This window comes from Trichechus manatus, unplaced genomic scaffold (assembly GCF_000243295.1).
Source record: "Trichechus manatus latirostris isolate Lorelei unplaced genomic scaffold, TriManLat1.0 scaffold00022, whole genome shotgun sequence".
In the NCBI taxonomy this organism is placed as follows: Eukaryota; Metazoa; Chordata; class Mammalia; order Sirenia; family Trichechidae; genus Trichechus; species Trichechus manatus.
Genome location: NW_004443958.1, coordinates 12,285,410 through 12,309,967, shown reverse-complemented (window position 1 = coordinate 12,309,967; position 24,558 = coordinate 12,285,410). Strand labels below are relative to the sequence as shown.

At 47.1% G+C, this 24,558-nt stretch overlaps 1 protein-coding gene across 2 annotated transcripts in view; it reads left to right on the top strand.

Annotated features, from left to right (window-relative positions):
* The window catches only part of MTSS1 (MTSS I-BAR domain containing 1), a 194,876-nt gene that overhangs the window by 133,285 nt on the left and 37,033 nt on the right, over positions 1-24,558 (top strand). For both annotated transcript variants that reach the window (XM_004372998.2, XM_023728185.1), the window contains exon 4: positions 23,045-23,129. In XM_004372998.2, the coding sequence (XP_004373055.1) occupies positions 23,045-23,129 (85 nt within the window). The remainder of the gene's footprint in view (positions 1-23,044; positions 23,130-24,558) is intronic.

Sequence of the window (24,558 nt, the reverse complement as noted above, 5' to 3'; positions counted from 1 at the left end):
CTAGCCAGCAGCTCTGCAGGAGAAAGACTTGGTGATCTGCTCTCGTAAAGATTACAGCCTAGAAAACCTTATAGGGCAGTTCTACTCGTCACATGGGGTTGCTATGAGTTGAAATCGATTCAGCGACAGCTGACCACTCTGTCATAGTACCTGTGACATTGTTGGGGCCCATTTGCTTATGTATCTAACTCTCTCACTGAATTGTGGACTCTGTGACCACAGGGATAGTCTTAATTGTTTATCTCCCACGCTCTGCCCGGGCACGTGGGGGTCGTGCCACATCATTCATTAGCCATGAATGAACAATGTGAGAACATACTGAGACATACTGATGGGCCAAGCTCAGGTAATAAAGTCATACTGTTGTGGTGGTTTTTCATACCAGCAGCTGCAGCAACAATAAAAACTTAATGAGAAGATGGCTGAGCCAATGGTCTTACCTCTAACAGCTTCCCAGCAAACTCAGAATGCAAATAAATATAGACTTTCTTTTGCAGTTCATTGCAGTGGAATCTTAGCTGTTGAATCCTCAAGCCTCAGCTAGTGCTCAGCCTTCTGACTTCTTGGCGGATCATTTGCATGTTCCTATTAAATGTGTTGGAAACCCTGGTGGCGTAGTGGTTAAGAGCTACGGCTGCTAACCAAAAGGTCGGCAGTTCGAATCCACCAGGCGCTCCTTGGAAGCCCTATGGGTCAGTTCTACTCTGTCCTATAGGGTCGCTATGAGTCGGAATCCACTCGATAGCAATGGGTTTTTATTAAACATGTTCGTGTTTGTCTGATGTATCTGTGTCCTGTATTTGGAAATAAGAATTTGCACCGCTGGTTGAGTGGAGGCAAATGTGGCCCAGAGCCTAGAGGACTTGGGGTTCTCTCACCTCTGATGGGAGAAAGGGGGAAGTGATACTGAGTGGGGACAGGACACCCCTGAAAGTTGAAGGTGCCCAGGCTGCCACAGCTCCCAAGGAGCTGACTGGGAAAAGGTTACTCAACTCAGCAGCTTGTCCTGTGATTCCGAGTAAGAACAGTTCTGGGTACACCAGCTTCACTACCAACCTAAACATTTGATGGTTCGAACCCACCCAGTGGCGCCATGGAAAAAACGCCTGGCAGTCTTGCTTCTGTAAGGATTACAGCTAAGAAAACCCTATAGAGCACAGTTCTAGTCTGACACACATGGGGTCACCGTGAGTCAGAATCAACTTGACGGCAATGGGTTTGGTTTGGATTTTAGGGACACCAGGCTGATCTGGGGGGAAGGAGTCACGTTCTTGTTCTCGCCTCAGTTGCTCCTCCAGAACTATTCCCAGAACAGAAACGAAAGCTGAGATGAGATCATTGAGATCATTCATGTTCTTATTTGTACTGCCTGAGAGGTCCCACAGGCCGCTCCCTCTGCCTGTAAGAAGTCATGAGTCATATGAACCAAGCACACCTGTTGTGTCTGTTCGGAGGATTTAGAGGCGCTTTGCTTTGGTCTGGAGGGCACAGCTGCTGTTCGCTTGGTAGTTTTGAATGGACATTACTGTTAAAAATATTTATTACTTGCATAGGGTACAATGTTAGGAATGCTACTAACAATAGCTACCGTGTTAGTGATGACTGTGTGCTTGGTCCTGTGTTCTGTAGGTATTATCTCGTTGAATCCTATTATCAGCCCACAGTTTGGAGGTGAAGACAATAAGGCTTAGGAAGGTGACGAACTTGACCAGCTCATATAGTTAAGTACTGGGGGAGCTGAGGTTTGAACCCACATCTGACTCTGGTGCCTTGGCGCTTAAACCATTGTGTTCTTCAGGGACTTTGACTTTAGGACTGTGCTTTTCTTTGGGAACCTGGACTGGGACAGTTGTTTGGTTTCATGGACACAGGCAGGAGGCAAGACAGTCCTAACTCAGTGCATAGAGGGACTGTAGAGTATCAGAAACAAGCCAGGAATGAGTATGTTGGAGGCGAGCGTGACAGTAGGCAGCGCCTATAGATGAATTTCATCACCCACCTTCCGCCTGCCAGAGGCCACTTGGAGGCCAGCCTGCTCCATGAGGAATGGTCCCTGCTCTCAAAAGCGCTTACAGTGGATTTATGAATGACAGTTAGTTTTTCTTTTTTCCTGAAAAGGAAAGACTCATAGCCAGAACTGGTCATTTCATCTGGCACTTCTGCCACTCACGCCCCTACTGTCAAACCTTTTAGTGGCTCCCCATTTGCCTTGGGATGAAGTGACCTTCCTCTCTCTGCTAAGCTTGACCTTGTTGCCAAGCCCTTACATGATCTGGCCCCTGCCCACCTTTCTCTCCAGCCTCATCCCTCCAGCCCTCATGGCCATAACGCTCAAGCTACATCAGGCTCCTTAGAGGCCCCAGACATGCTCCTGCTCATTGCTGGGCCTTTGCACATGCTGTTCTCTCTGTCTGGAATGCTGTCCCTTTCCCACCTTCCACACCCTCCAGTCCACTCTGTCTGGCCCGGCTGTGCCTTTTCTATCTCACCTCAGACACAGCTTCTTCCAGGAAGTCTGTCTTGACTTCTCCCAAATCTGGACTCTTATCACAGTAAATCATCTGTACCTATTTACCTTTCATTTTGTACCATGGGCCTGTAAACTTTTTTTTTTTTTTTAATAATATTTTATTGTGTTTTTGGTGAAGCTTTACACAGCAGTTTAGGTTCCCATTCAATAATTTCTACACAAGTTGTTCAGTAACATTGGTTACATTCTTCACCATATGTAAACATTCTCATTATTTCTATTCTGGTTGTCCTGTTTCCATTAATCTAGTTTCCCCATCCCCTTACATTCTTGTCTTTGTTTTAAAGTAATTGTTGACCGCTTTAAGCTTTTTAGGGCAAGGACTGTTTTACTAGTCCTTGTGTAGAATAAGGAGCCGTAGTGGCACAATGGTTAAATGCTTGGCTGCTAACCAAAAGGTTGATGGTTAGAACCCACTAGTGGCTCTGTAGGACAAAGACCTGGCAATCTGCTTCTGTAAAGATTACTGCCTAGAAACCCCTGTGGGGAAGTCCTCCTCTGTCACAAAGGGTTGCTATGACTTGAAATCAACTCGACTTGACAGCACCCAACAACAGTGTGGAATAAATAGTTATTGAGCCCATGGAAGAGTGTTGTCCTTTCAGATACAGAAGGCTCCTGCTTTTCCCCCCTCTGCCATTTTCTCTTTGCCACTAAGTTGTACCAAGCTGAAACTGGGCTTTTTTCCTATAGAAACATTCCTGTGTGACATGGTGAGGTTCTGGTTTAGGTATAACGGGTTAAGTTTGTGTGCTAGCCTGGGAACATAGCTACCATTCATGACATTGTTTCTTTGGGGAAAAAAATGTCTATTATTAAAATAGCTGCAGGACAAATAGTCTTCTGAAACACACACCTTGTTGGAAGTCAGAGAACACTGGCGGCCCTGCCTTTGGCTTGGAAGTCAGAGATGTGCCTACTTTCCATAATTATAATGAGAACAGAGGTATGTGGCCCTGTGTCTCCACATCAGGAAAATAAATACACCCACCCTCCAGAAAGGAGAAGCAAATGGTGGCACGACCTCTCTCAGATGAGTAAAACCTCCTGAGAATTTACTGTGTGGTATTTTCTTTCTAAATACGGTGGGCCATAAGCATGAGCAGGCACCTGGCCTCAATTTAAACAAGGTTTCACTCGCAGCTTCTGGGGGCATTCTTTCCTCCAGGTGTCTGAGGTGGGAGATGTCCCTTTGATGAGAACAAATTAGCCTATTTTAAAGTTTGCTAACAGACAAAGGAAGGGGGAGGGCACAGCAGAGCTGGCAGTGCCAGGATTCATGTACCATGCAGATGGTGTTCTGGATTTGACTGGGGTAGACACCAGACTTTTGGGTGACCAAGACCACTGTCTGTGGCAGTGGCATCCTCTGGAGTTGTGCAGTGCACAACATGTGGAGCTGTACACAGCAGCACCAGGAGGCTTGATGAACCTTTCTGTGACTGATTTTGGAAGCAGTGGTCCCTCACCCAGAGCAGTCGTCACACACATTCCTGCTGCAGTTGAGATATTGAACAGAAAACTCAAATGCACTTTAGAATGGAAAAAACAAAACAAAACACCGGACCTATTGCCTTCAAGTGGATTCTGATTTAGTGACCCTATAGGACAGAGTAGAACTGCCCCATAGGGTTTCCAAGGAGTGGCTGGTGAATTCAAACTGCCGACCTTTTGGTTAGCAACTGAGCTCTTAACCACTGTGCCACCAGGGCTCCGACTTTGGAACGAGGGAGAGTATAAATCCAGAACCAAATTTAGTTATGAGAGTCTTTCATTGTGTGAAGCTGCACGTACAAAGGCAAAGAAGGGGGTCTGGGATCAGACAGCTGTGGGTTTGAATACTAATTGCATGATCATGCTGTTGTTAGTTACCGTCCAGTCGGCTCCAACTCATGGTGACCCCATGTATGACATAACAAAATGTTGCCCAGTTCTGTGCCATCTTCATGATCGTTGGCACGTCTGAGTCCATTGTTGCAGCCATTGTGAAATGCCTTCCAACCTAGAGAGCTCATCTTCCAGCATTGTATCAGACAGTGGTAATATATAATAGCAATATATCTGTATGTTCAGGGCCCGGTGTTCAGCATCCTACTTGGATTATATCATTTAATTGTGATGGCTCTGTGGAGGAAACTGAGGCCAGAGTGGATAACGCCCAAGGTCACATCACTGACAAAGGGATCGCTAGAACAGTGGACTAGGATGTCTGACTCCAGAACCCAGATCTTAACCCTGTAGTGTACTGCTCAGCTGGGTTTCCAGGAGCAGGTTGTCCTGCTGTCTGAGCCTGTAGGTCTTCATCTGTAAGGTGGTCCTTGGGTTGCTGAGTGGATGGAGACGTGGTGTAGCTGAGGACCTAGGTGTAGGTGTGTAACCAGCGGAGCCTGTTACTGTCCATCTCACACTTTCAGGAGTCAGACCATCCTTCCAGGGCAAGAGAAACGCCCCCTCTTCCTAATAACAAAATGCCCTGCGTTCTAAGACGTGAAATAAGGAGGCATGGCTGGCTTTGGGGATCTGCTTGCTTGCCAAGGGGGAACATTGATGGCTGGTTAGAGATTGTCCTGTGATTAGTTAATCCACTGGATGGTTCTCAGTCTTAGTCTTTTGAACTTTAAAAAAAAAAAAAATTTGGTTTACTCAATCTCATTTTCTAATACAACAGTTAGTTAATCTGCTTTTGAACGTGTGTGTGTGTCTGTGTGTGTGCTGAATACAGTTCAGGATTAATCCAGTGGCCTAGTATTGCCAGGTGACTAAATCTGCCCCTGCCCTCAGGCTCACTCATGTATCTGTCTGTCTGTCTCTCTTTCTGTTTACGTGTGAACATACACCCTCAGTCTTTTCTTTAAATGTGAAGGCACTCAAATGCTCTCGCTCTTTCTATTTTCTTGCTTGGGAATAGCCGATCCTTGATGCCAAGATTTCTACCTGAAAGGTCAGTTTCAGCTTTGTAATAACTGGGTAATGGGCCCTAAAATAAACCTCAAGGACTGTAAACTTGTCATTTCAGCTACACGAATGCAAAGCATCCTTTGCCTAATGACTGCCGGTCCATTTCCTGTGGGCACGTGCCATCATCTGGAGGGGGTAGCCAACAATACTGCAGCTGGGAACGCCCCGTTCTTCTTCTGTAATGGGAATATGTCTGCTCCTGCCCGTCCCCGCAATCCTTTGTCCTCTGCCTTGTAGTGAGGAGCTGTTCTTTGTGACCCCACGCCCCCACACAGTTGTCACTGCTGGTTTTGAGTTGCCTCTGTGATGTTGTGTACTGGATGAGACCAGTTTACAAGAGCGATTTCCTGTTCAAACTTCAGAGATTAAGCTTGCTGACTAAGTACTGTTACCATGGTTTGCTGGGTTCTTCCCATATGAGTGCTGGTTCTGGACTGGGGACCATGGTGGGCTGCCTAGCAGAGTCTGTGAGCTCCCGGCACCAGAGCCCTCCCTGGTGTGGGTGTTGTGTTTTGGGGGTGCACTTGCTCATTGGTGCTGTCTTAATTTCAAACCCATTTCTGTGAAAATAAGCCTACTTGGGCCTCCGATGTCAAGGAGAGGATTCTAGGTCCAAGCCAATCCTTTTCATTGATGTTGCCAGTCTTTGGGGTGGTAGAAAGTATTTATAAGGCAACTAAGTACATTGGTGATCTACTTCCGAAAATCAGCCAGTGAAAACCATATGGATCACAGTGGTCCGATCCCCAACTGATCATGGGGATGGCGCAGGACTGGGTGGCATTTCATCCCATTGTGCATGGGGGGTCATGAGATGGGGACTGAGTTACCAGCAGCTAACAGCAGAATACACTGAAGTCTAAAACAGGTTGTTGTTGTTAAACCCATTGCCATTGTGTTGATTCCGACTCATATAGTGACCCTGTAGGACGGAGCAGAGCTGCCCCATAGGGTTTCTAAGGAGTGGCTGATGGATTCAAACTGCCGACCTCTTGGTTAGCAGCCATAGCTTTTAACCACTGTGCCACCAGGGCTCCGTTGTTGTTATTAGTTGCTGTCAAATCAATTTTGACTCATAGCAGCCCCGTGAGACAGAGTAGAACTGCCCCACAGGGTTTTCTAGATTGTAAGCAGCCCAGTGCATAACCGTTGTGCCACCAGATCTTCCTGCTAAAACAGATTATTGCCTTTAAAAAATTTTTCTAACTTATTCTTGTATGAAATACACCGAAAGCTTGCCTCAGAATGGCGGTCGCAGGTACACTCGCCAGCCCAGAGTGACTATGGAAAGATGCCGATGGTACATTTGGGAATCATGGTGTTTGCTGTGACAGAAGCTGAGGGTTCTGGCCTGTTCCCATCATGGACAGAATGACATTCCCCGGCACCTGTCACCTCACAGCCTCACTGTGTTTGGTGATGTCATGAGGCGGTTGGAGATTACGTGTTCCCAGCCCAGTGGAATCTGAGAGGCTTCTCCTCACAGCCACACACATGGGCGAGATGTGGGGTTGCCACTTCCGTGTGGCTCGTACCCACTTTTATGATGCATTTACTTGCCTACCGTCTGTCCCCTTCTCCCAGTCCTCATCTGCACAGATGTCTTTCCCTGTGAGACCCTGGTGGCATAGTGGTTAAGAGCTACGGTTGCTAACCAAAACGTTAGCGATTCGAATCCACCAGATGCTCCTGGGGAGCAGTTCTCCTCTGTCTACTCAGTTCTACTCTATGGGGCAGCTCTACTCTGTCCTGTAGGGTCACTAGGAGTCGGAATCGACTCGACAGCAGTGGGTTTGGTTTTGGTTTTGGTGAGTTAACCTGAGAATCCGTTCTCATTTGTCTCAAAAGAATGTTTTATGACCCGGGCCCTGGGAGAAGCCATCCTTGATGCTCTACACAGGTGGCTGTTAAGCATCACATGCTGTGTGTCTGTGTACCCACCCACAAGGGCTGTTTATATGGCATGTGGAGGCAAGGTACGTGGTCATGTCTTTGCCATATGCAGCTTTCCATGTGGTTCACTGACCACCACCAGGGTCCTTGTTGCTATTTCTATTTAGAGTCAAAGTAACAATCATGTATTTCCAGGTGACATTTAAAGGCTGGAATAGAAAACAACTCTTCATGTAAGACCTGGGAGAAGCTACCTTCCCACCCTGTTCTTGTTTTGTTTGGCCTCATTGAGCTAATGGCAGCCCTTGCCAAAGAGACCAGCATGCTGTATCTAAACCTTCTGCTTAGAAAGGAATTCACCGTTTGCCAACTCAACTCCAATTCATGGCAACCCCATGAGTGTCAGAGCAGAATTGTGCTCCATGGGGTTTTCAAGGCTGATTTTTCAGTTAGATGGCCAGGCCTTTCTTCCGAGTGCCTCTGGGTGGATTCAAACCTCCAATCTTTTGATTAGTAGCCAGAAAGGGAAAGGTTCGTCAAATAAAAGCTCCTTCCCTTCCTTATACCTTTCCTTTCTGTACTCCAAGGATTACTGAGTCTGCCGAGGAAAGCTCCCTGCCTTCTTCTTCCAAACATGAAGGAGGGAAGGTTCAGCCGAGTCTAGATGACTGTTTGACAGGATGGTAAAGCAGAAATTCTGGTACCAAGATAAACTAGGTTTCCCATGAGGTCTCATTCAGCTTTAGATCCTGTAATTCCTAGCTGCGGAAGGTTTTTAGAAAGTAGCTTTAAGAAATCTCAGGGCTTACTGTGCAGAATACCCGTTGGCAGGTCGCTTGTCCCTCTTTATATTCAGCCAAGTGATTGTTGTCATGGCAACAGAGCTGCTGCTGCAAAGGATTTTCTGATAACATATAAGGGGACCTGGGCTTCCTGAGATTGTTAGTAATTATCTGCTAAAAAAAAATATGCTCTGAATATTGTGAACATTTTAGTGGGCCCTGTTCCATCCTTAGAGGGACTTCTGAGGTCTGTGTTGGCCCTGTGTCTTAAAAAGATTTGGTTCTTTGTTTTGCCTTCATTTCTCTCCCTTTTGTTCATGTTCTTACGTGGAAGAAGAATCCCTCTCCTGTGGTTATATACAGCCTTGCACATAGTAGGCACTCACATGTTTCATTTGGTTTGAAGGGCAGGCTGATTAGCCAAGCATGGATCTAAATATTCTTTATTAAGTTAGCATTTAGATGTCTTCCTTCCCAGATGACCCTGCACCCCAGAACAGGCAGCCCTCTGAGGGCACAGCTTCAGGGTCCAGAGTTCCTGTTCCCTTTGTTTTCACACCAGTGGGCTGGCTGGATGCACAGGGGAGTCTAATTCTTGTAAAGAGCCTCTCATTGCCCTCTCCTGAGAGCCTAGACTGAGCTTCCCTGTCCAAATGTTGTATTTGCTTTTCAGAATACTGCCTGATTTTTTGTTTTGTTTTGTTTTGTTTTACCTTTTTGGTTCTTCTATATGTGGATACCTACTGAGCCTTTATTCTAGGCCATACATCTTGCCAGACACTGGGAATTCAGGGATGGCTCTGATATTGTTGCTGTCCCCAAGGTGCGCACCGTCTAATGGTGGACACAAGCCGGTGAAGCATTAAGCCCAGGACAAATGATAAATGCAGCAGTGCCTGTATGTACCCTGGGAGGCTAGGAAGAAAGGCCTGGTGATCTGCTTCTGAAAGTTAGCCAAGGAAAGCCCAGTGAATCACAACAGAATATCGTGAGCCTCCCAGGTTGGAAGGCACTCACAGTGGACTCAAACATAGCAATGATCATGAACGTGGCACAGGACCAGGCTACATTTCGCTCTGTTATACATAAGGTTGCCATGAGTCAGAGCTAACTCGACAGCAACTAACAATGACAAGCAGGGGGAAGCTGGGGGTGTGTGTGGAGGTAAGCTTGGTCCCTCTTGGTCTCTCCTCCCCTGCTTCCATCCTTTCTTCCATCATTATTTGCAAGTGCTTCTGGAAGCCTCTGAGCTGCTTCTAAATCCTCCACAAGGCAGAAGAGAAAAGCTTCCTCCAAGCCCAGCTTTATACACCAAAGGCTTCTTAAATGTCCCAGGGATGGGGACAAGTGGAGGCCAGTGGGAACCAGGGACCTCCTTCTGACTCGAGCTCAACCACTTTGAGCCACCTCGCCCTCTAGCATTGTCTGGCACACCCACATGCTCTCTTTTCTCTACCCCCAGAGTTGCAGTTTTGCTTGTTGGCAGGAGGACATCTGGTTAAAGGGAAGTCTGGCTTTGGGTGGGGGCTGAGGCGAAGGGCAGGGAAGCTTCCTCAGCAGGATTCTGTCCCTGCAGCAGCCCCCGGTGTCATATGGTGACACAGTGAACCGTCGTGTTTCCCATGTCTCGTCTCCAAATCCAGGGCGTCTGGTCTGTCAGGGTCTCTGCACGGTGGTGATGTTCACAGGGAGTTGGGAAAAGGTGAAGGGGATGATGAAATACTCTAGCCCCTCGGATTCAAATGTGGTTGGTGATCCAGAGACAAGTCAACATCACCTGGGAGTGTATTAAAAATGCAGAATCTCGGGCCCACTTCAGACCGTGGAAATCAAAGTCTGCGCGTTAACACAGTCTCTCAGGGTTTCTTATGCATATGAAAGTTTGCAAAGTTGCTGCAAATACAGGACAGCACCTCCACTACTCCTGCTCTGGAGGCAGACTTTGCTAGCCGACCTAGGCACTGTGTTTTCTATCAAGACCAGATTCAGCCTCAGTAGCCTTCTCAACACAGTGTTGCAGGAGTCCATTACCATCTGATCAGAATTAGCCCAGGAAATGAAACCCCTTTGCCATCCATGCCTTTCTCTGTCACAGACTCATCCTAAAATAACAAGGAAACAGCTTTTTGCCTAGACTTTAAGGGTTGAGAATTGTGTCTCCAGTCTTCCCCAGGGCAGAGGGGTGGAACACTATAGCCCACTAAAGGAACAGCTGTGGGTAGACAGGCCATACACAGCACAGTGGCAATAAATCACCCAACTGATCTTCTGCGGATGGGGAATGAGCTTGACTGTGCAGGGGATCCCATGTGTGTCAGAGTGGAACTGTGCTGTATAGGGTTTTTAATGGCTGTGACCTTTTGGAAGTAGATTACCAGGCCTTTCTTCTGAGGCACCTCTGGGTAGATTCAAACCACCAACCTTTTGGTTAGTAGCTGAGTGCTTAATGAGATATCCCCAAGAACAGAGTGGTTAAGAGTCTTGGCTATGCAGTCAGCCCTGGATGCAAATCCTGAATTCTGCTGTGTGACCTGGGATAAGTTACTTAACCTCTCTGAGCCCCTTGTCCCCACTTGTAAAATTAGGGTAACGATCCCTACCTTATAGAGGCATAATGAGATTTTTAAAAATGAATGTAATGTGCTTGCAAGCACCTGTCACATTGCAGGCACGCAGTGAGCATTAGCTATTCCTAGTAATTTGGAAAGCTGCAAGATTGCTTCCTGAAATGGTAACGTCAACACATTCTTGCACAGTTCAGGGATGTTCAGCGACCCCTGAAAGGAATGGAGTAGTTCTGAGGCCAGCAACACGTGAGAGTAACCTGGTTCTGGGTTCTGGAGGTTTTAAGGATGGACAGTTCATCACAAGGAGGTCTGGTCACCAGGGGGCACAGAACAAGAAGGGAGCTAGAGGTCTTGCTTTCTGAGGTCCCGGTCTAGGGCCATCCCGTTGCAGGAGATGGATGCTGGGGCTCTTCCTCTGATGCCCTAAAGCACATGATACCTTTTAACTAACCCCCTGTTCTGCTGCCATATTCATCAGGCCACCTTCCAATTATGTGATATTCCGTGAAGGCTGCCTGGGAGATAGTGTGCAGACCTGTCACTGTGGGCATCTGATCTGCCCGACAATGAATGTCCATGAACTAAGGAAACGCCATGGGGTTTTACACATCAGGCTGCATCTGCTCGGCTGGTGTGTGTTGGTGTCCTGGAGCCAGTGAGTCCTGGCTCCAATGGCCCATGAGGCGAAGGCAGACCCTTGTGGTGGGGGTTCAGGGTGACAGATGTCAAGCATTTCCTGGTGACACTCCCACTATGCTTTTCATCCAGGCCCCATTCCATTGGGAACGAAGGCCGAGAAAACTCCCTGCTGGAATGCGTTCGCTCCTAATTCGTTTTCCCCATAGTGTGAACGTGTCCGTATTTCTGTGTTTCCATATTACCGTTCTCGCTTTGCTTTTAAAACAGCAACAAAGGAAGAGGAATACTGGTCTCTGTGCCTGCCAGAATCTCGCGTTTGCTGGCCCAAAGCTGCCAGATGGTGGTGGGATTGTGTGTGGTTTTGTTTCCTTTGCTTTTTGAAAAGTCACAAAGTGGGAGAGGCGGAGAAGTGAGATTGGCTGGAAGATTGTCGTCTGATAATAGTTGGCAGCATCTCCCACCCTGTGTATGGGCAGGACGCATCTTCCAGAAGTGTGCCACTGACCCTACCTGCGTTTGCTGAGTGCTCAGTGTTAACTGTCCTGTAAACACCAGCTGGGTTTTCTGTACCAGCCTCTTCTGTAGACAGTTGTGGAATAACACAGTTTTGAACAGAAAATTTCAGTCTTCTTTGAAGATGGAAGCTGGCTGTCAAGATTGCCATTGTAACAAAAAGGAAGTTATGCTTCCTTTGTTGGGAACTCTAATGGTTTATTTTTGAAAATCTTTTTAAGTTTCTTCTCTTTTGTCCTAAGGAACCCTAGGAAGACAAAGGGATAGATCTTGCCTTCTTCGTAAAGTACTACTCATGTTTCTCATGCGTTAAAAAAAACAGTTGCCTTTCAGTCCATTCAACTCACGACAACCCCATATGCGTCAGAGTGGAACTGTGCTCCATAGGGTTGTCAATGGCCAGGTTTTCAGAAGTCAATCATCAGGCCTTTCTAAGGAGGCACCTCTAGGTGGACTCAAACCTCCACCGTCCGAATAGCAGCTGAGCGTGTTGACCGTTTACACCACCCTCACATCCGTTAGTTTCCTTGAAATCAAATTGTGTATTTGTTGCGACAGTGTCTAGGTGATCTAAACCACACAGAAAAAAACGTTCGGATAGTTTTGAAACCATTTCAGGGCTAACCTAAGATATTTGGACATTGTTCAGTGATTTGAGTGTGGCCATCCCCTCTAGTGAGTGGAGAGAATGTGTGGCTGATATAAATGGTAAATCCTGTGTATGGTAACTTGTGATACCCGGAGCTGGATGTTTCTCTCTCTCCCTCCCTTTCCTGTACTCGAACAGATGTAGGGCATCAAATGATGCCACCGTCTCCCAGTTTATCCATCTCTTCCTGCCCAAGGATAAAAATAAAATGCTGATGAAGCCAGAAAAACAGTTTGTTAATTTCATGTTTTTAATATCCTGAGCGCCTTCTTTGACCTTTAATGAAAACAACAGTCCCCCTGACAAGAGCCAGCTGCCTCACAGAAGCACAGCTGAAGTACGTGGATGAGACCAAGAGAAATGACAGCAAGCTGGAGCTCCTGACGGTGGGCCAGGCACTTACCTGCTAATGAAAGATAAGAGATAAGAACAAACTGCTGGTTTGTTCCTTCCTTTCTAAGTTGACTCCTTCCAGTTCTGAGGCCACCATTAAAACCCACCCGTTTCCAATTTAGGAGACGAGATGATGTGTCTGTGAGCAACATGAGGGCACGAGGATGTCACCTCACTGCATAGCACAGTAGCTAGACCATTTTCTAAGTATTTGTTGAGTATGGGGATGGTGTCCCTTCTCTTTTCCACCATCCAGGGTATCATAAGATTTAAAAAAAAAAAAATTGCCATCAAATTAAGTGTGGATGAGGCCATTGTAAAAGATTGGGGACGTGTGTCAGAACTTCATTTCTCTTTATGGCTGAATAATATTCCATTGTCTGTATTCACCTTGTTTTGTTTCTCCATTCATCTGGTCGGGGACACCGGCTTGTTTCCACCTTTTGGCTGTTGGATGCCATCTTGAAGCATTTTTACTCTCCCTTTCAGAGACCGGGAAGCCCTAGTGGCGCAGTGGTTAAGTGTTCGTTTGCTAACCGAAAGGTCAGAAGTTCGAATCCACCAGCCGCTCCTTGGAAACCCTATAGGGCAGTTCTACTGTGTCCTATAGGGTTGCTATGAGTCGGAATCCACTCGACGGCAACGAGTTTGGTTTTTTTTTTTTGTTTTTTTCAAAGACCATGCCCCATCATTTAAAGCCATAAAATAAAAGAATCCTAACGCATGCCAGCGAGGTTGCAGAGGGAGGGCACCAGCTTCCCAGTGCGTTGAGTGCCAACCTCAGGCATCCCCCCAGGCAGCAGATGGCGGACCCAGCTGTGTACCCACCCTGCCCTGCTCGGCCCAGCCAGAGCGCAGCTGACGCGTGCTGAGACCACTTCTGTGATGCAGCGCCTGGCAGCCCTCCAGCCGCCGCCAAGGTGAAAAGACACCTGGCATTTCCAGAATTCTGGGCTCTCTGAGTGCAGGGGCTTGAGAGCAAGAAAAGAGAGAGACGGTTTCCTCCTGTATTAAAACTGAAATACTACCACCTGCCAGCGGTTCTTTCAGAAGTGGCCTGAGTGGCTTGTGAAGGTGCTGAGTGCTGGATTTAGCGGGAGCTTGACTTTTCGCTTCTGTTCATTCTTTGCTGAAAGGAGCTGGTGAGGCAACTATTTCGGGCTTTGCAATACAAAGATAACACGGAGAGCTCTAGGGCCGGGGCACCTTTCAAAGCTCTTTAGCCAAGCATAGTGTTATGGATTGAATTGTGTCCCCACAAAAATATGTGTTGGAATCCTAACCCTGTACTATGGATGCAAACCCATTTGGGAATAGGGTTTCTTTGTTTTATTAATGAGACCATATCTATGTAGGATCTGTCTTAAACTAAATGACTTTTGAGATAGAAGAAGTGCAGATTCGGCACAGCAACAAGCAAGCCCAAATGGGGAAAGACAGATGCCACGTGGAGATCCCCAGGGAACGCTAGAGAAGCTGAGACGAGGGTTTTCCCCCAGAGTGGCAGAGAAAGCCTTCCCCTAGAGCCGATGCCCTGAATTTGGACTTCTAGCCCCTAAACTTTGAGAAAATAAACTTCTGTTCATTAGAGCCACGCATGTGTGGTATTCCTGTTACAGCAGCACTAGGTAACTAAGACATCAGGACCGGTATGTAACTGCCTGTCTGGTGTGGAGGGGTCACAGCGCGGTGGAGGCTCACACAGTTGATCGTGAACCTCTGGGCACCACAGCTATGAGTTCTGTCCTGTCACCACTTTGCTGGTGCATGACTGGTAATAAGAACGAACAGAACCTTCCCGGGCAGGCCCTCTGAACTGCTCGTCTGGGCCTCCGGTCTTCTGAGATGCTCAAGAAGAAGGAACAATTTCCATTTTCGCAGAAGCTGCCCTTTGTGCTGTTCACTTGCATTCCATGTACTCATTAGCCAGCTCCTCGGAGAAGGTGATATTAGATGGGGGAGGAGGGAGGGTTAATACATGGTAGCCAGTGCATCATACGAACAGACACACCAGCCCCGGCAGCGGTAATTACTTTTGCCTGGGCCTTCCTGTAGGACTTGGCTGATTACTGCTTCATCAGAGCATACCTTAATTGACCCACTCCTTTAATGATGCTCCTTATTTTCTGTATGAAATAAGGCCAACCAGTGCCTTCGTCAGCTCCCAGCTTGCAGCTAGTAAGCTTTTCTCTAGTATGTCTGCCTTCTCCCTCCACCTGAGTTGTAGGCTTTCCAAGAGTCAGTTGTGTGTGCCCCCAAACCTATATACGCCAGTTGTACGGGCTGTCATCAAGTAATTTAATTCTGAGTTCTATAAACCTTTGAAAGATGAGTGTGAAACATCAGGATTTGTTGCTTCTACAAAATAAGCAAAATGTTTAGAAAGATAGGATAAAAGCAAGTTGCTTTTCAAAAAAATAAATTGCCATCAAATTAAATGGGGATGAGGGAGTTGTAAAAGACTGGGGACAAAACTAAAAATCTAGGATACATAGATTGTTTCACAAGAAGCCCAAACTGGAAATCATAGAGGATGCATTTGGGGTGTGGTGTATGTAGCAAGGAGCCTTGGTGGCACAGTGGTTAAAGCACTTGGCTGTTAACCAAAAGGTTGGCGGTTTGAAACCACTAGAGGCTCTGTGGGAGAAAGATGTGGCAGTCTGCTTCCGTAAAGATTTACAGCCTTGGAAATCTCATGGGGCAGTTCTCCTCTGTCCTATAGGTTTGCTATGAGTCAGAGTTGACTCTATGGCAGTGGATTTTGTTTTGTTTTTGGGTTTTATGCAACAAAGAGAACATAAAACACCAGTTGGCCTACCCAGTTCTTGGAGTACCACCATCAACATGCTCAGCTGCTAACCGAAAGGTTGGAGGTTCAAGTCTTCCCAGAGGTGTCTTGGGAGAAAGACCTAGTGATCTACTGGAAAATCAGCCACTGAAAATCCTATGGAGCACAGTTCTACTGTGACACACATGGGGTCACCATGAGTTGGGAGTGACTCAATGGCAGCTGGTTTTACATTTAATCTGCACATACTCGCGTCCGCAGTGGAAGGGACAAGGAGAGCACTGGCCAGGGTTAGGTTTGCACGGTACCTGTTTTGTGGCCAGCGTCATAGATTTTCAGAGGCATATTGAGGCTGACAGCTCATGACTGGCCGGGATCCAGAAGAAGTCACAAGCCATCAAGGGGTTTGAGGTTGCTTTCTTATTCTACCGTCCCTCCCTCCTGTGAGCTCGTGTTGGATCTCGTGAAGGGGCTCTTGCGGACCTCACAGATGGTGGGTATCACAGACCACCAGATCCTCCTGCCTTGGGCCTCCAGGGCTCCATTTTCTAGTTACTGGGGTATTTCTGATACCTTGGGCTTGAAGATGAGCTGCCTGTAGTTGAACTAATGTGTCCCCAAGGCTGTGGGGGAGTCCGTGCCTGTTGACTGTGTGGAATGTCAGTTGTGTGTTTTTTTTAATGAAAGCTTCTTTGATGGCAAGTGGAATATTTTCTTTATTATGAGAAGGCGAATTACCTATTACCTCTGTGCTTAGGAAGCTGAGGAGGGGAGGGAAGAGGCAGCAGCCACCGTAATAGCTTTCATAGCTGCTACAACAACAAGTGTTTGCGGGGTGCTGCTGTGGAGCCGAGTGTGTCAGTGTGGCTCTCCAGGGCCAGCGCCAGAACCGGGGTCCCTCCTCCTGGAAAAGGGCACATGTTCCCCCCGGCCAATGATTCTCAGTGAGGGCGACTCCCCGACCAGGGGACACTTGGAAATTTCTACATTTCTTGTTGCCACATCTCAAGGTGGGGAGTGATTACAAATGGCATCTGGTGGGCAGAGACCAGAGATGCTGCCAAGCATCCTACAATGCATAGGACAGCCCCCACAACAAGAATTATACACATATAACCTAGGGGTCCCCAACTGGGGACTGCTTGCCACCCAGGGGACATTTGGCAATGACATTTTTTGTTATCGCAGCTAGGGGGTGGGTGGGGAGGTGCTACTGGCTTCTAGTGGGTAGAGGGTAGGGATGCTGCTAACTTCCTACAATGCTCAGAACAGCTCCCCCGCAGTAAGGAATTATCCGGGCCAAAATGTCACCAGTGCTGAGGATGAGAGACCGTCCCTCTTGGGACCCCATGCGTGCAGAGGTTTCAGAAAATATTCCCCTGTCCAGTGGCTCTGACTAATTAGCCTTCCAGCATTAGCCCTCGGAGGGGCAGCTGAGAGGCACAGTGACTTATTGTAGCAGGCGCTTCGGCCAAAGCCGTTTTTAAGTCTTGCTTCCTCCCATCCTCCCCCCTCCTGCTGCTGAAGCTGGGCCTGACAGAACTGCTTTTCAGCCTTCGCTTGCCACCTGCCCCTGCTGTAGGCCCTGTGACTGCCCACCCATTAGTTCCCTGCTGTGTGGGGAGGTGGGAGCCGCCTGCAAATGAGGCAGCTTTGAGGGACAGGATAATGCCACTTGATGGGGGACACTGTCCCCCACAGCAGAGCCACTGTGGCAAGTGGCAGGCTGAGGGTTTAGTCACGTCATGCTTTTGAGGGGAAGAGAGAGTGGCTCAGTGGATTTGCTTTCCTTATTTCCTTATATCCTCCTCATGGCCTAAAAAATATGCATTGAACAATTTTATTCTGTTTGTGACTTTAATGTGCCCCTTTTTCCTTAGTCAGGAGTATTTCTAGCTTATTAGAGTGGGAAAGGTGGCCCAGTGGTTAAGAGTTCGGCTGCTAACCGAGTGGTTACGAGGTCGGCAGTTCGAGTCCACGAGCCGCTCCTTGGAAACCCTATGGGGCAGTTCTACTTATAAGGTTGCTATGAGTCAGAATTGACTTGATAGTAACAAGTTTGGGTTTTTTTTTCTTTTTAAATAGTGGGAAAGGGCCTTTTGAGATTAGCAAAAGCAGGGTTTGGATCTTAGCTTTACTACCTACTGGCTCTGTGACCCTCAGGAAGCTAGTTAATCCTCCTGAGCTTCAGTTTCTTCATCTATAAAATGGGAACAAGGATGCCTACCCCATTCAGTTGCTGTGAAGATTATGTTCCCGATACCGCTTTATAGGTCTCCCCTCAACCAGTCTGTGACACCCTCAAGGGCTGCATCCTTGTCTTCTTCTGACCTCCAGAACTGTGAGGTAATAACCTTGTGTTGTTTTAAGCTACTGCGTTTATGTGATGTATTGCAGAAGCCCTTGGAAATGAATAAACCAGCGCTGTTGAGTCTATTCCAACTCATGGCATTGGGTGGTGCAAATGGTTACGTGCTCGACTACGAACGAACAGGTTGGCAGTTCAACCCTACCCAGAGGCACCTCAGAAGAAAGGCCTGGTGACCTACTCCCAAAACCCTAGGAAGCAGTTGTACTCTAACACACATGGTGTTATCATGAGTTGGAATCACTGGACGGCAACTAGAGAAAATCAACGCACCATCGTTTCTCTGGGTTGGCTTTAAATCGACTCAGCCTTCTGTAAGATGATAAGCCTCTCATATTTCTTGTAAATCTTCTGTAGTCGGCACACAGAGTATACGCAAATATTTATGGATTATACGGAAGGCAAACCCAGCTCATGTCTGCCTTCAGATATGACCAGCCTGGTGATTTGCTCTCAAGATGGCAAATATCTGTTCCTTCATTGGGCACCAGTGCTGGGTGCCGGGAATACAGAAATAAGTAAGAGCTTGTCCTCCCACCAGTGGTCCCTGGGTGGCACAAGCGGTTTGCCCTCAACTGCTAACCTGACGGTTAGTGGTTCAAATCCACCCAGCAGTGCCACAGAAGAAAGGCCTGGCGATCTGCTTCTGTAAAGATTACAGCCAAGAAAACCCTATCTATGAGGCAGTTCTACTCTGTAGAACATGGGGTTGCCGTGGGCCAGAATCGACTCAGCGGCAGCAGGTCTAGTTTTTGGTTCTCATTCCCGAGGTGCTGAGTGTGCCTCACCAGCCCGGTTGAGTCCACAGACACGCTTACTGTCAAATCGGAGTTCTTCCTGATGTCTGCTCCTTATAAAACCAGCCTCCTCTGAAGCTTATTCAGACGTGCTGATTTTTTTTTTTTACGTTTTAGCAAGGGTCAGGAAGAGCATAGGAGGTTGTTAGCTCATCTACAGATGGACCTATTTTCATGGTGCCCCATGTTGCTGAGATCAGCAGTCATGCTGAAGGGTGTGTCTTACTCTGGGTGCCATGGGGAATGTCATCTGCCTGTCCCCTGCCCTTGCGCCAGCCAGACAGAGACACTGCTGTTTGGAAGTTTTCCTTGTGGTTCTTTATTTCCTCTCCTCTATCGAGCTTCCTGTTCCTCAGAGGCCAGTGGTGGCATGCATGCAGACTGTTCAGAAATTGTCACTGTTGTCCCGTGGTTAAGCCTCGAACTTTTCTTGGGATGATAAAAGATCAGTGGTGATCTATGGAAAATATCTGGGAAGGTGGCAGAAGTCATGGAGCAGAGAAATGGGTGGGGGAGCCGACTATTGAGGAGATCTTTTTTCACCTTTTCATTGTATCTTGGGGAAACTGAGGCATGGGAGGGCAATGGAGCAGCTCTCCAACACTTAGCTCTCTGTCACTTAGCAAGGATCGGAGCTTGATCCCCGTGGTAGCAGCTTGGCAGTTCCAGGCTCAAGAATCAAAATGAGATAACTGAGCTGTAAAGCCTTACTACTAGTCACAGTATGTAGATAAGTAAGCTTTAGCATAGTGTTCTAGGCTCTGGTCTCTGCCCCTTCCCATCTCCCTTTGTGTATAAATGCCATATAGCAGGGTGGTTCATTGCACAGACTCTGGAGCCTGACAGCCTAGATTCGATCCCACTTACCAGCAGTGTGTTGTTAGCTGCCATTGAGTCAACAGCCCCCAACTCCTGGTAACCACATGCACAGCGGAATGGAATGCTGCCCCGCCCTGCACCATCCCTCTGACCGGTTGTGAATTAGACTATTGTGATTCATAGGATTTTCATTGGCTAATTTTCTGCAGTAGATTGCCAGACCTTTCTTCCTAGTCTGTCTTAGTCTGAAAGCTCTGCTGAAACCTGTTCAGCATCATAGCAGCACACAAGCCTCCACTGCCAGACAGGTGGTGGCTGCACGTGAGGTGCATTGACCAGAAATTAAAGCTAGATCTGCGTGGAAGGCGAGAATTCTACCACTGAACTACCAGTGCTTTTACCAGCAGTGTAAAACATTCAACAAATTACTTGATACACTTTTCCTGTCTATAAAACAGGAATGATAATATTATCAGCCTCCTGAGGGTGTTGTGAGGATCATGTGAGTCAGTATGTGTTGTTGTTAATTACTGTCAATTCCGACTTATGGCGACCCTCTGTGTGCAGAGTAGAACTGCTGTGTAGGATTTTTAAGGCTGTGACTTCAGAAGCGTATCTCCAGGCCTGTCTTCCAAGGTTCCTCTAGGTAGGTTCAAACTGCCAACCTTCGGGCTAGTTATTGAGCACTTAACCATTTGCGCTACCCAGGGATCTGTTAATATGTGTAGGGTATTTATACCAGTGCCTGATACATCCTGATTGGCTCATCTTCCCACAACCTTAAAGGTTCTCCAGCATTTCAGATGCCTGCATCCTAGTCCGTTGTGTGTAGCGGTGCTCTGGATTTATTTAACCAGCTCACTATAATGGGATTTTGTTTCTAGATTTTACTATGACTGTCCTCATAGGGAAGAATTTGATCTCATCCTGAGTTATTTCCTCAGGTTAAGTCCCTAAGAGTAGAATTGCTGGGTCAAAGAGGGTGGATGTTTTTAAGGCTTTGTTGATAGATGCTGCCAAATTTTCCTCCAGAAAAGAAGCGCTGGTTTACACTCCCACCAGCAGTGAATGAGTGTGCTAGTTTCCTTATGTGGTCAGGTTATTAACTTTTAATCAAATGAAGGCCCAGGAAAAGTAGGATATGTTTCCCTAGGGATAAAATGTTCTTCATCCTTGCTTATAAGCAATAAAAGCTTAGAGAACCTGAGGAGAGCCCAGAAGGTGGGTCGATATTGAGAAAACAGCGCCCTCTGCTGGTGGAGCCATATGAACCGCGGTAGATGGAGCTGCTGAGATGGTCACCGTTTCCCCTGCCTGCAAAGAGTGGGTACAGGTGCCAGGAGCTAAAGGACAACATTTTAAAGAGACTTCTGGCCATTTTAAAAAGTCAGCCTCAGGTGACATTTAGTTCTTGCTCAAGTTCTTTTTTTAGAGCAGTTGATCTCAACAGGGGGCGAGTTTGCCCTCTAGGGAGCACTTGGTACTGTCTGGGGACATTTTTGGGGTCCCTGGGTGATGCAGGGAGCCCTGGTGGCGCAGTGGTTAAGAGCTTAGCTGCTAACCAAAAGGTCGGCAGTTAGAATCCACCAGTCACTCCTTGGAAACCCTATGAGGCAGTTCTACTCTGTCATATAGGGTCGCTATGAGTCGGAATCGACTCAACGGCGGTGGGTTTTTTGGTTTTTGGGTGCTGCAAATGGTTTAACGCACTCAGCTGCTAACCAAAAGGTTTTAGGGTTGAGTCTACCCAGAAGTGCCTCAGAAGAAAGGCCTGGCAATATGCTTCCGAAAGTTCACAGCCATTGAAAACCCTGTGGAGCACAGTTCTACTCGGACACATAGGAGTCGCTGTGAGTCAGAATTGACTCAACAGCAACTGATTTTTTTTGTGGGGGGGGGGGCAGGGACTTTTTTTTGGGTAGGGTGCAGGGACATTTTTGGTTGTCACAAATCGGGGGAATGCTGCTGACTTGGGTGGAGGCCAAGGATGCTCCTAAACATTGTACAATGCACAGGACAGCCCCCTACAACAAAGGTCAGTCGGTACTAGATGTCAGTAGTGTCAGGATGGAGAAACACTGTTTTAGAGGAATGGAAAAATCTTCCTGAGAAGACTTCTCTTTTCTGACTAAATAAATAAAATATATAAATGTTAATATATAATACATGTGACTATTAATTGTTTTGTGTTGTTTTAGTTGTCCTTGTTCTAGAAACCTGTTAGTTTTGTAGAATAAAACGGAAAATGGGTGGAACTGAAACAGCAAATCGGCATTTTCTGGAAGAGAGAGAAATACAACCCATGATAGTCCAGGTGCTAATAAGGAGGGGATTTTTTTCTGTTAACTTGACCTGGGTCAACCTGCTGTGAATTCCTGCGGCTTTCCCTTGAAGGCCTCGCCTGTTAAAAATAGTGCTTCATTGGACGCTTTTCCCTCATTTCACAAGCTCCAGTGTTTTCATAACGTTTATAATTGTGCCTGGCCTTCCAGCGTTCAGGGAAGAATTACCATCTGTGGTTACAATTTGCTGTCCCCACCCCCCATGCCCAGGTGAATGCTGATTGAAGCATTGTTTCTAAGAGGGGGAAGGAAGAGAAGATTTCTAAAATCATCTCAGAAGAGGGTGTGCTACAGGGGAAAGTATGACAAGCATTTCAGGAAAATCATACTATACCGCAGCTTACTTCACCCATTTGCTGAGCGTAAGGACCTTTTTTCGCTGGTGTTAGCCAAACCCATTTCAAAGATATTCTGTTATCTCACTTGCCTTCGTTTTGCTGTTCTCTGAATTACTTATGTTCTAGAACACGTGTTCTGAAATAGTTAGCTTGCAGTGGCCTTGTTAGCTGTTTTCAGTAATATTGAGAGGATTACTTTGGCAGAAGTGGGGGGAAAAATCTACAGCTTTTCCCTAAACATCAGACACTATTTTGATCAAACTCAGGACTCGTTTGTGGGTTGTAAAGTCAATATCTGGATCACAGTCAGCATTTATAAAAAATCAGAATAGACAATATCAGAGTATCATACAGTAAGGATAACTTTCATTTTGGTTATATATCCATATATCACCATACACAGATGTCTGTATATATGTATGTATTTATGTGTGTGTGTGTGTGTGTATTTAAATGTAAATATATAAATCAGACATGTATCCTGAGTCCTCATATAAAATACCTGTTTTTTCCTGAGGGCTATGGTCAGAAGTTTGAAATTCACTGGCTTAGGTTTTACCACATGGTGACATCTGGCTTGTATTTCAATTCTTTCATTCTCTACTTAAAGATCTCAGTGATTGCAACTTGTCGCCCGTCCCTCAACCTTGCCTCTCTTGCTTTTTCAGGTGGCACCAGGGAGATTGGATCTGCTCTAACCAGGATGTGCATGAGACACAGAAGCATCGAAGCCAAGCTGAGGCAGTTTTCGAGGTAGGGGCATCCGAGCCCAGGTGGCAGACGCCCTTGCTGGCTGCAGGTGGAGGAGGCAGTGGCGTGTAGCTTAACTCACGGGAGGCAGTTTCCCCATAGCATGTGAAACCTCACGGCCCGTCTTCCCCCTTGACTCTGCTCAGTCATTGAACAGGTATAGACTGGACATCCGCTATGAACCAGGCACTGGTCTTGGCACCGGGGACACAGCGAGACCCAGGTGGCCTGGGTTCCTGCCCTTACGGGGCCTGTGCTCCCTGCAGGATCTAGTCTGTGCTCCTCACCCTCCGTCAGGATGAGGAGATGAGCTGTTGCACCCTGCTGAGTACTCCGGGCCCCCAGCACCCTGCGGAGCCTCCTAGGAAGAGGAGATGCAGGATAGGAGAGTGAGAAGGCCATTCTGTCCTGGAAACCTCCACCTCAGAGTTTCCTTCAGACCCATAGTGAAGCAGAAGCTCATAGAGCCAGCTTCCTGTTTGGCTTTCTTGTGTCCAGAATGGGTAGATATGACAATGGCTGACATGGGGATTTGGGGTCACCAGTGTTTAAAGGAAAATGCACACTGGTTTGCAGCAGATCTGCATAATTCAGCAATTTTGCACAGTTCTGCTTTATGGGTAGCGAGTTGTGTAAATGCCAGCCAAAGTGAAATCACTGTGGTCCACTTGGCAGGGCCACCGTGGTAGGCAACAGAACATAGTAGAAGTACTCATCTCTGCACACCTGGGTTCGAATCCTGACCTTCCCACTTAACACTGGGTCTGGTGGCTCAAATGGTTTAAGTGCTCAGCTGCTAATTGAAAGGTTGACAGTTCAAACCCACCCAGCAGCAACATGGGAAAAAGACCTGGTGATCTGCTTCCATAAAGATTACAGCCTAGAAAACCCTATGAGGTAGTTCTACTCTGTCACATGAGGTTGCTGTGAGTCAAAATCGACCCAGCAGCATCCAACGACGACAGTGATCTTGGGCTAAGACTTCGGACCTTGTAAAATGGGGATAATAATTCTACTTTGAAGGGTTCTTATAAAAATTAATGAAGTGTTCACAAACCAAAAAGCACCTGAGTAGTGGGCAATGGGACATTGGCTTCCCTCCCTCTTGCTCATGTTTGTAAAGTGCTCTACAGCTTACAAGCTGCTTCCTCACACATCATCTCGTTCATTTTTGTGCCAGCCCTCTGGCACTTCACCCTGCTTTTATGATGAGACCCCCAATTCAATAACCACTGCTTGCTGAGCACCTACTGTGTACCAGGCACTGTTGTAGGTGTATGGGGTACAGCAGGAACTAGGAGCCTGCTCTCAGGGAGCTTACACTCTCTACACTGAAGAAACCTGCTATCGCATCAGGCAAGGGTGAGTGACATGGGGAGAAATACAAGGAGATATAGGGCATGGGTGGCCAGCTGTGTGACGCTGAGTTATC